We start from the raw sequence: 16,563 nt of genomic DNA, 5'->3' as shown, positions 1-16,563 counted from the left end.
ATCAAAGCATGTGGGGGCGAAAAGGAGTACTGAATTAGAAACAGATTGTTATTGAAATGAACGAAACCCTAATCTTGTAACAATGCATGGTATTATTATTGTATAATATATGTATTTGTAGGCAATGTTGCCCGAGTAACGGGACAAAACAATGTGCGCAATAAAGAGTTCTTTGACTTCAAATGACAAAAGTGACTCCTTATTTACTAGTGTGAGTTGAAATCAAAATAAAGATGGTGACCTTTGGTATATATCCACCCCCATATTTTCTTTATTTTTGGTGGATGAGAAAATAAATGAAGGCCACTCTTCACTAAGCTTATTATTATTATTACATAGTAATAATGACAATGATGAAAAAAATATTTAATATTAGAAGATGTTGAGTGCAATAATTATATCGGTTGATTAAAACAATCGAAACGTAGTGTTCGAGCTGTTGTACGATTGAAAAAATTTGAGTTGCAACTACAATTGGTATCAGAGTCAAGGTCACGAGTTCGATTCCTATTAATTGCAAGGAGTGCAATTATTGAGATGAAGATTGTAAAGTGCAATAATTGTCTATACATGTTAGAGTAATCGAGATATGATGCTTGAGCTGTTGTAGGGTTTAAAAGTTTTGAGTTGCACCGTTACCATCAGCTATAATTTTTGATAAAGTGTCAAGCGTTCAGTCCTATGTAAGAATATTAAATTTTGTGGAGATTTTTTGTTTTTAAATTAAAAGGGTATGCATTAATTGCATACAACGCTCGATCAAAGCTAGAGGAAGAATAGAATTTAGGATGGATCAATGAGATTAAGTTGACTTGAGTTGTCATTTTAATGAATTTGCTCAAAAGCTTTTTTCTTAACGCTAAAGCATTGATTGTCCAATGGATATGTTAGACCTAACAAAAGGGACACACTGCCCTACTATCTTCGTTAAATATATTAGATTATTCGATATGGTATAATTAATTGAAAAAAAGGCAGCCAAGTTCTCTGCACATGCTTCACCATTTGCACTTCTGGATAAAAAGGGAAATTTTTATTATTTAAAAATTTTTGGGAAAAAACCCAAAAAATTTTGTGAGGACAAGAGCATGTTTATAATCATATTTTAACTGAATTTTGTTGAAAAACTAATTAATAACACTTTTCTTGAGGAGTATACAAGATATGGCAGAAATCGTGTGGCCCCTAATACTACTACATATGTTCTCTTGAATGGAGCACCTAACAATATTTGTTTGTGCCCATTCCCTCCATAGAACAGCCTAAAAATGACCTTGGCAATTATTTGATTTGCACTGCTCGCTCGTGTACTAAACAAGAACACATAATGATAGAAGTTGATAAATGATTGAATACTTGAAGAAATCGATCCTAACGGTTAGTTGTCACATTTGTGGGATAAAATCCCTGCCTCTCATGCATGTTTTAGAAATGTAAATAGATTTTGTTATGTCATTTTTTTTGAAATAAAGATTCAAATATACAACCAATTTGTCACGCCCCCTCGAATTATCATGATATAGATGAAAATGTGACTATACCATTTCAATCATATCATAGATTCTACAATCAACAATTACCTCTCGCAGAGAAGTATAAATAGAGCAGTGAATGAAAAGCTCAAGTGTCGTGTTCTATACAAATCCCTTTATTTATTTATTTTTCCAACTCCTCTTTGAGAGAGTCCTTATCCACCCATATTTAACCTTTGCTCCTTCTAGCTTTGTGCCAACGTGGCACATATTACCTTTGCTAGACCTCTTCCATCTGAGGACTTGAAAGAGATGACCAATCCGTCTTCGCCACCTCAGCGTCGTACGTATTTTCACATGCTCTACCACGCTCTTGATATCCTTGGCCTTGTGTGTATTCAAAGGCACTTTAGAGTTTTTGCCATTGTCCCACGAAGCGACACCATTTCCTTCAAACTTGATTGATATGAAGGAGTCTGCCACGCGACCAAAGTTAAGGCATGCAAATCTCACAGTGTACTACTTAATATGGTAAATTTTAATGAGAAAAAAAGAGGTTTGCAAAACGAGTTTCCCATAAATCTATATCGACGCGCTACATCATTAATAAGATCCCAAGTATTTGATGATCATCGTGTGTGTATATATATGATAATAAGCTGTTACACATACACAGCTTACTTTTAGATTAGTTGAGGTCGATTCTGTGAATTGTTTTTCTAGCACTGTATTATTTTTAGAATATATATATTATTTGAATCGTGGTTACTGAATAATAGAAACCGATAAATTTTAATAACAGTAGAACAATAGGGTCCCTTGGATCTCGTTCAATTCTCGAACAAATATTCTCTACAGTGTCTAGTGAAGGTTCTTTAGTTATTAATAAATTCCACCACAAAAGTTGGTCAGTTTACATTATATTACATTGATTATTTCTAATGCAAACTATTTGTCACTTTTTATTGATTAAATACTTTAAAATCATTCCTGTAATTGTCAAACATCACCCTGGAGAATTTGACCATGACATTAATTGTGTATATATATGCTGTAGGAGTTTAAAAAGATATATCAAAACGAGAGATTACTGATCTGATTATGAAACACTGAACTCTTTCAAATCTTTGTTCAAATCCTTTTCTCCTTTTCCTCTTGATTAATCTTTTTGCTTGATCCCTGGTTCTAAATTAAGAAGCAAAATAATAATAATAATAATGAAAGGAAAATCTTACCTTCTTGACTGGTAGATGAAGTGCAAAAAACCTCAGTTTTCTGATGTTTAATGTCCAAACGATGAAGCAAATTTGTGAGAGCAAAAATCTTTGGTAAGGCTTTGGAGGGCTGTTTGGGTGCCACACTTGAAGAACCTTTTCTGTTAATTTGGTGAAGATGGGCTTGTTTTGAAGCTAGAATTAAGAGCCTTTCATTCAAGCACAGGGCACATACTCCTACAACCAGCATTTTGGGATGAACATTGCAGCATTTGATCCTGTCATCTCTATAGTACTCGATCATTTTTACGCTTTTTTGCGTGTTTTTTTTTTTTTTTTTTTTTTTTTTTTTTTTTTTTTTTTTTTTTGCGAAAAGGGATGTCGACAAAGCACTAGTTAGATAGAAATGAGAGCACCAAAAGAAAGTTTGATGGCATTGTGTGTGTGATATGATACTTGCTGTGAGGCAAGAATAAAGGGCTTGAAAAGGGTGTGTAGATTGTCTAGATAGGTGAGTGGGATAATAGGGTGTCCCTAAAAGAAATTAACAAAGAGAAAAAATAGCATACGCAATGTGAATGAGAGATATCTTGCTTATATGTTATTTCATATCATGTGCATGTCTTCCTTCCACGTCTATATCCAAGATCATAATCAAATAGATGACCATCCTTCTAAAATAATGAAAATGAAATATTTTTTATATAATTATACATATATAAATGACTATGAAACTCACCGTCGCTATATGCGATCACATTCTTTAAGAGTCAAGAGAGGAAAAAATCTAGTATGATTTCAAGAAAAGCGTGGCAAGAAACATATATATGACAACACATGATACATGCTGAATGATGAATCATAATCATTCATCCTTACATCATTATTTAATAAATGACTACTATTTATCCAAACATGCGTATCATCTATTTAGTGAATATGAGCACTTTCCATAAGATAGCATGAACACAAAAGTCAGGAAAGGGAGGGACAAAATTGAAGGGTTTCCGAGTAATTGAAAGGCCCACCAATTTATATAGATGTACACTATTTAGTTGGTGTTTAAATAGCCATCCACTTTGACAGGTTGGACCATGCCCATGTCATTGACTGCATAAAATCGACCTCTCTCTTTTGGAGTTTACCAATTATTTAATTCGATGCATTAGGAATTAGTCATTTTCATGATTAGGAGCAAAAATGTTTGCGTAATATTTGTATTGATAAGAGTTTATAATTTGCGTAAGAGTGTGGAAGATGTTCAAAGGAACGAAAAATGCCAAAGGCCTTTTTATTTTGAGGAGTCCACCTACCTAAAAAAACGAGAGAATTTTGGAAATTCCAAATCTATACTGTTAATACTAGTGGGATATTCGACATCCGGTTCCCTTGTAACAATAATACACAGAATTAAACAATAATGTATTTGAATGTAATTGTCCATTTCGATGTAGATATTAATTGATTACTCCAAAAATTAAATTAGTTAAAATAAAATTGATTGAAATCAAGTAGATAATCTCTTTGAAAAATAAATGAAATATATTTAATTAATCAATAGAGAAAAGAAGGGGACATCAGAACCGGTGCACCGTCATTTCACATGTATTTTTCTTTTCATTGAAGGTGGAGTTTTTTACTCGAACTTTGTCGCGAAAGCGCGGTTTTATTTTTCCGAGAAGTTTATGTCACTGAACCACTGAATGTGTTTGACATTTCATATGAATTTTTCTAAAAGCAAACTTTTTTTAAAAAAAATAGTCATTAAAATTTGAAATCCGCTTCACTAAAATAGGGTGACGTTTATTTCCATATTTTTTATGAGCCCCTTTCGAAATACATCATTCTGTTAGGTTTGGATGCATATACGCTAATTTTCGTCTCACTTATCGACAGTGCATTTAAATCCAAGAATGTAAAATACTAAGATATAAAACATAGTAATGTTTTTAAAAAGTACGACAAATTTTATGATTATATTGATTTTTAGGTGATTCCCAACACCCAAGTAAACAGAAGAGGTGATTTCTAGCACTTCAGTACGTATAAAAAAAGTAGTGACGGCGAGTTTTACGTCATAAAAAATGTAATTTTGTTTTTTTAGAGAAGTAATTTTTATATTTGCAGGATCAAATCTTGGTTAAATTCTAATCTATTTCAAAATTATTGGTATTGGGTGGAGCTAAGAAAAAATAGGAAAACCCATGTTTTAAAAAAAATAAAGGAAAATGAAAAGTAACAAATCTACACCATACAGGCCCTTGTTGAAATATCAGGCTATCTTAGTTCCATCGGGCTTGATCCCATTATTTCGAAGCTATGGTCAAATAACCTTGTCGCAAGAAATGAATGATTCTGTGAATGTTAAAATTTGTATTTGAAAGTTCTCATATTTTTTAGTACTACCAAGAAATATATATTCTTCTACATATACATAATAGTACTTGTGTATATAATTATTGAAAAGCTAAAAGATCGAGTTTTGTAAATTTTAGTTCATAAAAATGGAAACACTCTACAAATCATTAACATCTAAGCCAAGAGCCAGAAGTTCTTGTGCCATCTGGTGCTGATAAGATACGTCCACTCACTCCTTTGCTCTGCTTTCCAACTCCAATTGTCAAGCACTCCATTTTATTGATGCATTGTTCCACAAATTCCTGTGTCTCGCTTTTCAAACAAAGGCTGCCCAAATACCACATATTTGTGTAATATTGATGACAGTACTAAAGTCTTTTATCCATGGATTACATTGGTGAGACTTTGTTTCGAATAGCTAGAATATCCTAAAGTTGGGGATAACAATAAATTGAAGTAGCTATGATAAATGGATAATGAGCTAACCAGTGGAGTAATTGGGGGAGCCTCTTCTGACCTAATACCAGAACAGACACTTGAAGCTTCTTCACCTGGCTCTTCACAGTAGCCATCTTTTGTCCTTCGATTACAAGAACTTCTACTAGCCATCTAGAGCTAGACCAAGGTGGTCATTCTCTTGTGCCATTGTATTCATCTCGTACCTATCTTCATGTTAATGATTTACAAGCCTTGCAAGTAGTTGATATGATTTGGTATACACTATACACAATGACAGCATCTGATTTCCAAATATCAGATTTTCTCTAGTATGTTGAAGGGATACTAGTTTAGAAAACTCTCTCCTGTTCACATTGGTCTTGTGCTACAATTATTGTCTGAGGACTTGAACTTGTTAATGTGAAAGTCGAGATTTCTAGCAAACTGAGTTCCATTTCACAAGTATTATTGCTTAGTACACAAGGACCCCAGACTCTTGTATAGAGGATAGACACACACACACACACACACACACACACAAAATAAATGAGTCCATTAATAAATTTACAATAAATGAGTCCATTATAACATCAAACAATTGGTGCTAGTTTTACTATGAAAAATGATGATAAATCGCAATACATTCCCTAAACTGATAGGGTATGAAGAGAAACTTCAGACGAACACAATAATAATCAAACTAATAACCTTACTGAAGATGCAATAGCAAAAAACTCCTCCTCTCCAACTTTCGTCCGCACTCCATCAATCATCAGATACCCTTTAACACTTTCTAGACTAATATGGCCCCCATTGTATGATTCACAGTTTGGCTCAGTCTCTTTCACTTTCTTAATAGAATTCTCATCCAAGTCTTGGATGGCGAACTCAACTTTTCTCTTGTTGCATTGCTTCAGTTCCCTAAACTCTTTGTTCTCGGATAATTTTACTACTTCCGAGCTTTCATTGGTGCAGTCAAAGAACGGAAGACGGCCCGAAAAACCTGTTGTACAAGGAAGCATGCCAATGGGACAGGGTTTCCACGATTTGACCACACCCCGACAGCTCTTTGGTCTCGAGTTTGATTCTTTTGGTTCTATAGCCTTGCCATTGATTCGAGACTGTCTGATCAACACAAATTTCTCTTGAGCGCAAAGGAGAGAATCTTCTAGTTGAGAAAGAGGGATGACCTCACCTGGAGGATTAGAGTTAGATTCCAAATCTGATGGTCCAAGTAAAGAAAGTTTCTTAAGTTTATGGAGTAAAGAGAGGTCGCCGATCAGACGTGCGATAATTAAGGCAGATCCCATTAGTTGCTTGTTTTCAGGAAAGGATATCAAAAGACATCTATGGAGAAGTCCAGTTAAAGATGCTTTGCGTTTCACAGCCAGAAAACCTTGGTTTTCTGAAGATTCTTCAAGACTACCAGTAGTTAAGATCTTCAAATGTGGAACAAGCGACTCAAACAAACACAAAAGTAACTCAAATCCGTGAGCTTTGAGTGAATTCTCTAGAAGCCGGTGTTCCCCTGATGAAGATTCACAAGATCATTAAATCACGGATGAAAATACAAGATGGGTTCTTCGAACTAATTGTACAAAGGCATCCAGTAAGATTACGTGCATAATAGAACTCTTAGTGGATACATAAACAACCATGGATGATATTCCAACATTACATGCCCTACAGACACGCAGGAATAAGGTGAAAAACAATTGTTTAGTTACCTTCCATCTTTTCAAGAATGGTGTCAGCAAGCGTTACAAGAAATTCTGGTTCTCTTCTGGATAATTTCAAGACAATAGATTTCCAGTCATCATATGCAGTTTGCTTATTTTCAGTACTCTGTTCAATTTGTGAATCTTCCGAGTGCTCCTTTAAATTGGACAATTCTAATGCACTAAGCAAGAACTCCAACAGACCATGTGCCACTTGAGGAGAAAATGAAGAATATAATAGCAGAACTTTCTTCAGTAGTTTGGAATGCCGGTTTTTCATTTTGCTAAGTTGGCTCTTATAACCTGAAATGTTGGGGCATTTCCCCCACACAGATTAGGGCCCTTGCGAAAATAAGATAATGTTAAGCTGCACAATGCAAAATCCCAATAAACTAAGCAATAAATGGTAAGTTAAACTTGTTTTTTATACATTCAAAAGTTTTTCATAAATACAAAATAAAAATCCTACGCTCAGGTTCAACAAATTTAGAATATGATTGCTTTCCAGCAGCAAGAAAGAGAAATTTATTTTGTACTTTGTTATACATTACACCATAACTTAATGTGGCATAACCACTATATTATTCATTATACACATGGGTGCCATATAAATTTCAAGTAAAATCCATACATATTAGGTAACATATCAACCTACGCTATACCTGATGCTTTTCTACAGCAATAGACTTATCCTATCATGTTAATATGATGTTCAAGACAAATAGGTGTGAGAATAATGAAATAAAAGTATCCATAAAATCCCATTTCACTCATCCAAATACACCTCGGTAACTATTAGCTATGGAATACATGCCACTGATTTGTCACTTTGCATTAATTTGGCATTCATCCATCATTTTGAAGAAAAATTTATTTTTTAAAACCATCAATTTCAAATCTTTATGCTATGTTAAGCAATAAATGAATTTTATTTCCTGTTATAAATTATAATACTTCGTATCGAGTTCGAACCAAAACTATAAACTATTTAAATTCTTATAAATTCATAAAATCCATGCAACCTAGGTGAATCTTGAGAGGCTGCATAATTTGATTTTCATGGGGAGAAAGATGTATTATACATACACAGACTGGTAAAAACAATTAACTAACTATGTTCCGGCCATAAATGAAGTAATTATGACGCAAATTCATCAGGACTCAACTAAATAAAGATAAAAAAAATTCAACTCACATTTTCCCTCGAGACTTGAATTACTAGCTCGCACAGCTATTTTTGCTTTATGACAGAAAACAACTTTCTGTAGTCGATGCTTAATTTTTTTCTCGAGATTTTCCTTCTGAATGTTTTGATTAGGAATGACCTTTTCTTGAGGTTCCCAATAATATGATATTAACCAATCTTTTGCCTGCAAGTTAAATAACAGATCCAAAAACATCAATATCTCAAAAACATACAGCAATAGCCATTTGAAGATACAATGACACCATATAAAACTCAAAGATCACATTATAAGCTGATACAGAAACTTCAACGGAGAAGAACATAGATGTTCAATTGTTTTTCAGGGAATAGATAAATGGCAAGATTAAAATCTTTCCCCAAAGTTACTTCTGTAACCATTCCAAGGTAACATGTCAACCGGCCTCCATAGCAAACAGATCAAGGTTTCTGAAGAAAAAGAATCAGGTGTGTTTGAGACATGAAAAGCAGGGACATGAAGAATGATCAATGCAATATATGTTAGAATGGGACATTTACAACATATAGAACTCCCCTTAGTCATTTAGAAAGCTAGCTAGATTAACCTTTTTATAAGCAAAATTTAAAATCATCCCATACAATATTTCCTCACAAATGTGGGATATGTTTGGAAAACGAAACAGAAAATATATCAAGTTGTCCAAAAATTTTCCATGAATTATTTTCCTAAAACTATTTTGCGGAAAAAACAAAAAAACAGATCCCAACATAGCCAATGTTTTCAAGGAAAAGTCAAAATCACAACAAATTTATGCAGAAAACAATCGAGAAATAAAGAGAAACTACATAATATCCGATAACAAGCTATTAGTCATTAGTTAGAATCAAAACTAACCTTTTCTGAGGCACAACGGAGAAGTCGGAGAGAAGGGAGATCACGATGAGAACCCTCTACAAGTATCCCAATATCACAAACAGATCATAGGTAAGAGAACAAACACAAACATGTGACATATGAAATCACTGTTGAGATAATTTAAAAGAAGACAAAACTAAAATTCAACCAAAAATATATTAAGGGGTTACTCACCATGACGAATGTCGATCAACATTCGTGGGATGCCAATGGCACTAGCTGCTTCACCAATTGAAATTTCATTCTTTATCCGTGTTTTCTCAATTATGCCATTGACAAGCCTATCCGAAAAACAGAAACAACCAAATAAAATAACATTAAACATATTCTCAAACTTAAAGAGCAAAATGTTGAAAACAGAAAATAGAATAGCTACCTCATAATTGCCATGCAATATTGCATGGACAGCGCTTCCTCTGACTGCTGAGCACTTTCATTCAAGTCATGTCTGTGATTAAAACATAGAAATAAAAACCATAGAGAGAAAAGTAGAAAGTAATGTACTATGTACACTATCAGATTAAGATTCCTCCAGCAACCTATCAACTGGATTTAAAGCAGGCATTAAGGTAATCGAGTAGAATGCATGTTATACTTATCGTGCCATGTGTAACTTCATTTGAAATAAGTGATAATTTAAATAATGGACACATATTTTTCTAAATATTAAAGAAATATTCTCTAGCTGAAATTCTACAAGGCACTAACATTTCAATTCAAAAAAATCATCTTTGTTGAATTTCATCATTAAAATCTTTATTAGATAAAAACAAACGAACCAAAAGGCCTTCGAAACTAGCATATTATATTGCTGATTTTACTTACTGAGAGGCATAACAGTTTCACCAAACAAATGAATGTAAAAAAAAAAGATCGGTTTCAATGGGTCCACGAAGCATCGAGAAGCCTATGGTTTTCAGAATTCCACAAAACTAGACAAAAAATCATACACACTATCACAGATTAATCATATCCAACTCGAAAGATGCTTCTTTTATAATGTGTAAAAAAACAAGGATTACCTTAAGGACGGATCTTGCTGCTGAGTTTCAATAATCGAAGCTGTAACTTCAACCGCCACAGGAATGCAGCTCCTACTCCGCCACGTCCGTATCTAAAAAAACCCACAAAAAAAGGAAACGATGTTTATTCAATCGCATAGACATAAAGTAAATGCTAAATTAATTATTGCATAAAGTACTTACTCTTTGAAGGGCAGAGGCAACTAAATCTGGAGAAGAGGAGAAAAGGGATCTTCTGACGAACCGCCAGTCATCCCAGCTTAACCAACTCACAGTTTTGAAGGCGTCGGATTCGTGTGTTAGGGCTTCGTTATAAACAAACAGTGTGTCATCCATAGCTTATGACTCTTCCCTTTCTTTCCCTGGGCCTCACTAGTAAAAGAAGTGGAACAGAATAAAGTTGGCAGAAGAAAATCCCAAAAGCGTATCGAAAGCGGAGGGGCCGGACAGTGACGGCGACGAGTAGAGTTTGGGTGGTGATTGAGCCAATATATTCTAAAATAATGAAAGTATTCCGCAGGTTTTTCACTTACTAATAAATTTTTTTTTAAAAAAAATAATAAGTTTTTTTAGTATATTCAAAGTTATTAAAAAAAATGAAAATATTTTCTTATTTTAAAAATGATTATCTTCGATAATATATATACAAATATCAAACCCTATCAAATATTTTAATTAAAGAAATACAAATACCTCCTTCTTATATCATCNATATATATAAAATACCACGTAACTCATTGTTCGTTTCAGTAAATAAAAAATAAAAAAACTTTTTATTTAACAAAACCGTCACTATATTAAGCGACGATTTTTGACAAAACCGGTTTTTGAAAAAACCGTAGTTTAATGAAGCAACTGTTTTTAATCAACTTAACTTAATTATCTAGTAAAAAAACTCACGCATAATTTACAATATAAATAATCTACTATGCTAAAATTCATAAATAAATACTATGCTAAAATTCATTAATAAAATACTATGCAAAAATTAAAATTAAATATTGAATTTTTTTGTAAATAAAACGCTTTAAAAACCTGACGTGCGTAAAGATATTCAGATCCACGTAACGCTGGAAGATCACACCGACGAGCAAATCTACGAAATTAATACGAAAAAATGTTAGTACAAAGTAAAAAAATCGAAACTGCGAAAAAATTGATATAGTTTCGCTACCACCAGAGAAGAAAGGCGAAAATCGCTGAAGAAGATCTACGCGAGCCTCGGCATATAACAGAATCATAGCGACGGTTTTCAAATAGCGACGGTTTTGAGTTAACCCGTCGCCAATAGCGACGGTGTTTTTAAACCGTCGCCGATCTTGATCGGCGACAGCTTGTGCACAAACGTCGCTATTAGCGACGTTTGAAGTTAAACCGTCGCTAATATCGTCGATTATAGGTTTACGCACAATCGTAGCTTTTGGCGACGGTATTAAAAACCGTCGCTATTGGTCTACAAAAACTCTCGCCTTATATCCGTCGCTGGTAAAAAAAAATTTAACCGCTTTTTTGTAGTGAATTCGGCCTTATTACACCAAATCCCACAAAACAAAGTTAATATTATTAAAAACCCGCCTCCATGTTGTGTTTAATAAAAAATAGAAACATCCCATTTTCACACACATTGTTTACGCAAGTATATATAACACAATAATTCAAATAGTGATAAATAAATTTGTTGTATTTCTAAAAAAAAATACAATTCTAATCCCTAAATCCATGAATCTGCCTCTTCCTCAATATAGTTTGATTTGCTTGTGTTTGTAATTAAAGATAAAATATAATAAATAATAGTAGATGGAGAATATATATGAATAAACACACAACATTAATTGTATATCATAAATGATTACCAAAAGATAAATATATACATAAATATATACATATATCTAGTAATTAACACATATGGCACAAATATTATTTAATAAATAAATAATGAAAATTCACATTTTTATAATAATATATTATTAAATTATGGCAAATACTTATGTGAGACGGTTTCACGGGTCGTATTTGTGAGACGGATCTCTTATTTGGGTCATCCATGAAAAAGTATTACTTTTTATGCTAAGAGTATTACTTTTTATTGTGAATATCGGTAGGGTTGACCCGTCTCACAGATTAAGATCCGTGAGACGGTCTCACATAAGACCCACTCTATTATTATTGAGTAATACGGCGGTTACTTTCAACTGTCAATAAAATTTTCTTATATAACCCATTAAAAATTTCAAAAATAAAATATCAGATTAAAGAAAAGGCGCAAAAAGAGAGATGGCAGAAAAAATCCGAAAGCCCAAACCTGCTGCAGAGAAATATCCCAACGAGGAGAAACCAAGAAACGAAAAGAATCCGGCTGCTTGCATGTTTTCGTAATTCACCTCTATTTTCATCTCTGTCGATGAATCTTTTGGGCTTCTTTCGTCCTTTTCTGCCGTATTCTTTTCGTTTCTTCTCGTTTTGATATTTCTTTGCCGCAAGTTTGGGAAGGCTTGCATGGATCGTTTTGGTATGTCTGATCATCAACTGTACTCTCCCCCGGGCCCATACAAATGGAGGACGACTTGGATACAAAGGTGAAGATGCGGAGAAAAACGACAACGTTTTTACGAGAGGTCGAGTGACTCGAAGTGGTAGATGAACATCCAATTTTCTTGTATGGACTTTCCTCGAAAACAATGAAGATTGATTGTCTTCGAAAAGTCTTTTTTTTCCTTTTCTTTGCGGAGAAGATCGAGTAAATTTTTCACTATAGGTCAGAGTGGTGGACTTTTTCCTCGAAAACAATGAATATTGGTCTTTCTTGGTTTTCTTTATCGTTCCGTTTGAATACTTTTTCGGTCTTTAATTCCCGTTTCTGCTTGCATTCGCCGACGTATTGCTCGCACCATACGCGATAATATGCCATTCTTGTGGCTGGATAAGGAAATTTAAGTCTTTTTACGTTGAGTAGGTCTCTTGTGAGACAGTCTCAAGAATATTTATCCGTGAGACGAGTAAGGTATCCTCCCTATTTACAATATTCAATTTAAGGAAAATATTTTTTTCCTTTCATTAACTTGTCTATTTTTTTTGCTTTGATCCACTAAGTTTTCGATTTTGATTTTAGTATACTAATTTGGATATTTTGATCTAATTATTGACGTAACACCGAAAATGCTGATGTGACACCTGAAAATGCTGAAATGATGACATATCCAATGTCACGTCAATAATTGGAAAAAATAGTCAATTTAAAATCAAATTTCGAAAACTTAATGGACCAAAACAAGTATTTCTTTTCAATGTATTCATTTTCGACATAATATATTAATAAAAACTAATGTATGGATGTATTTCTATATATTTAATGGGAAAATCGCATGATATGATAATTTACATAACTATATATCTTACTAAGTGCATCAGATAATTTGGTTTTAACATGTGATTAGTTTGATCATGTCGAATCATAAATAGCACGAAAAAATAGCCAAAAAAAGTGGAAGAACCCAGCACTCTTGTTGGATTTTTGCACATGATTTATTCATTTTGTTTGAGTTGTATTCATTTAGTTTTACTGAAGCTTGTTTAAATTGTTTCAAATATACTCTGTTACTGAACTAAATACCAATTCTTTCGATGAAAGTTCTCGATAAATTATTTTCAAATACTACATTTTTTACCATTCGAGATGCACAAGTAAATCTCATGATAGACCAAAAAGATGTTCTTCAAAATTGTTAAGTGATTAAGAGTACACTCTACAAGCAGGAAAATGACTAATTGATAACTATGTTGTCTCAAAATAAGTTGTTTTTTTCTCTCAGGAAGTAGCGCCTCAGATACCACAATTGGAATATGGCAGCAACAATGCATATACCAATGGCCACAATGCTATACCCCATAAAATGACTTTTTTGGTCCAACATTTTAGTTGATACTTTCATCAACTCGCATTTTAGTTGATACATACATCTTTTCCTCGTTGTCTTCAGCTAGCTCATTGTTTCCGCACAACTCCTTAGAATTCTCAATAACCGAAGCCAACCGGTAGTTGCCGGCATCAAGAACACTCGACTCCTCTGTCTTGCAAAACTTTAACCGTTTGTCATTCTGACTCGCAGATTTAGAAACCAGGCTGTCACTATGCTCATCCGTTATGTACCTGTGGCTAAGTACTTCTTCAGATGGTAAACAATGTTCAGACTGATTTAGCAGACCTTCAACTATGGGTAACTCTAAACAAGCTAAAAGATTTGAAGGGCATGGATTCTGAGGTGTCAAAGGAATTGATAAAGCGGAAGAAGAAGCTGAGCTATCTTGATGCTGCATAACCTTTCCATTATTTGCAACAGATTGTGATAGCATAACACCTTTAGACTTGAAGCTTTCCTTATTCCCCTCCTGAACCAGTTCAGATTTCACTGATTTCTGGGGAATAACAGACCCAGTGCTGTGGTTTTCAAAACATTCTTTCTTCACAGAAGCAAGTTTTGATAAAACCATGTTACAGCTAGCTATTACTAATTTTCCAACATTAGTAAGAGTCAAATTCATATCTGGCAGCTGCGACCATCGTCCCATGTTCACCGTCGAATCAACACTTTCAGGGCCCATATTATTTGATAACGAAGAATGCTCACCACACAAATCCAACTCTCTACAAGGCATAGAAAGCCTAAGATTAAGGATATCTTCATGTTTGTACAGCTGGCTACGCTGTACAGATGTCTTAGAAGAGTTAGAGCTATGTTCATCCAAAACATGAATACCCTTATTCAAATTGACACCAACTGCAAGTGTACATTGTGTTCAAAGAAGCTTTCACACCATGCCCAACAATGGACTTGGTAAATCCATCAATACCAGCAGCCTTGCGCACATATGCTTGATCAGCAACAGAACACTCCCACACATCCATATTCGTGTTCAGATCCCAGTTAGATGTTTAGCACATGCTAGACTGCTAACATCACTAATAGTACTATTATTTCTATCATGTGAAACTAGCATTTCTCGGTTTAAAACCAAACTTGGGGATGACAGATCTGACTTTCCAGGCATTTGGCAAATACCTTCACTGATTTGCTGCTCCAAAGCAGGAATAGATGGTTTACTTGCTCCTAAAAACAATCCAACATTATTCAGAGAAGTAGATAATATTCGAGCTGACTATCTCCTTCAATTTTTCTTCCAACTAGTTCCTGTTGGACATTCATTTTAAGCTACCACTCCACTCCACTCCACTCCACTCGACCAAGGTTACCTCTCCCACTCGGGATTACTTATCTGAAAAAACCCAAAGCAGTTATTCATATGCTTGGAAAAGATTTAAACTTGAACCTGCGACTTTAGAATAGTCGTTATTTTATAAATTACTAGGAATGATCATGTGCGATGCACGTGGGTGATTAATAATGAAATATATACTAACAAGATTTAAATAATTTTTAAAGTCGTTTAAATAACATCTTGTTTATGAGTATTTATTGATCTAAATATATCAAAACACAATAAATAAAAATACATCATAATGATAAATCAAATATATTCACTTATTTATATAACAATTTTCAATTTGCATGATTATAACATAATGACAGCTCTCTCAAATTAACAAAGATAATTTTCATCCAAATATCATTCACAAGGGAAAACAATAAAAATAAAATTAAGAGAATAGTAAATTTTTCTAAAATCAAAATCACAATGTATTTAAATGGAGTGCATATAGTGACTGTCAAATAAAATTCTCTTAATTAACTAAATTATCATAATGATGTTAAAATAAAATTCCTAAACTTGTTATTAAGTTAAATATCAATTGCGTTTTTGCTAACTTTTAACTCCTTGCGAATTTTGTTTAATTTTTTCCTTTTTTAGAATAGATATTACACATCAACTCAAATATTTTAAACTGTATAGTAGCTCAATCATCATGATTCGATTGATGTATCCAATAAGGACCATTATTGCAATCCAACAATATCAATAATTACACTAATTGCAATATATGAGAATTGATCTCATGACTTTGACTCTTATATATACCAATTGTAGGATCATGCATTTGCCGCTTTACCAAAGGTTATAACCAGGGTAACGATGCAACATTAACTAAAATCTTTTAAAATTGTAAAACAATTCAAACGTCACATTTCGATTGTTATACCTTACATAAACAATTATTGCACCTAACAAATATGATATAGTTGTTATTTTACATTCTAGATATCATTTTTCTAAATCAAATTTATTCTCACTAATCAAATAATTTC

General features: G+C 33.4%; 1 protein-coding gene across 1 annotated transcript; it reads right to left on the bottom strand.

Annotated features, from left to right (window-relative positions):
• Positions 1 to 6,045: 6,045 nt before the first annotated feature.
• LOC140983657 (uncharacterized) lies at positions 6,046 to 10,817 on the bottom strand. The gene is made up of 8 exons (XM_073450795.1): positions 10,487 to 10,817; positions 10,304 to 10,395; positions 9,658 to 9,729; positions 9,456 to 9,562; positions 9,261 to 9,316; positions 8,396 to 8,570; positions 7,210 to 7,503; positions 6,046 to 7,010 (listed from the first exon to the last, which is right to left on the bottom strand). The coding sequence occupies exons 1-8, from the start codon at positions 10,637 to 10,639 to the stop codon at positions 6,178 to 6,180; spliced, it is 1,782 nt and encodes a 593-aa protein (XP_073306896.1). The 5' UTR covers positions 10,640 to 10,817; the 3' UTR covers positions 6,046 to 6,177.
• Positions 10,818 to 16,563: the final 5,746 nt, after the last annotated feature.

The sequence above is a fragment of the Primulina huaijiensis genome, chromosome 8, assembly GCF_012295235.1.
Source record: "Primulina huaijiensis isolate GDHJ02 chromosome 8, ASM1229523v2, whole genome shotgun sequence".
Lineage (NCBI taxonomy): Eukaryota > Viridiplantae > Streptophyta > Magnoliopsida > Lamiales > Gesneriaceae > Primulina > Primulina huaijiensis.
This window is presented reverse-complemented; position numbering and strand designations above follow the sequence as displayed.

What these genes read in the sequence shown, in the direction of transcription:
- LOC140983657 (XM_073450795.1), bottom strand. Translation starts at nt 10,639, where the DNA reads ATGGATGACACACTGTTTGTTTATAACGAAGCCCTAACACACGAATCC. An exon ending in TATTGCATGGCAATTATGAG is followed by an intron (nt 9,563 to 9,657) that starts GTAGCTATTCTA and finishes TTTTTCGGATAG; the next exon opens with GCTTGTCAATGGCATAATTG. An exon ending in TCCGTTGTGCCTCAGAAAAG is followed by an intron (nt 8,571 to 9,260) that starts GTTAGTTTTGAT and finishes TTTAACTTGCAG; the next exon opens with GCAAAAGATTGGTTAATATC.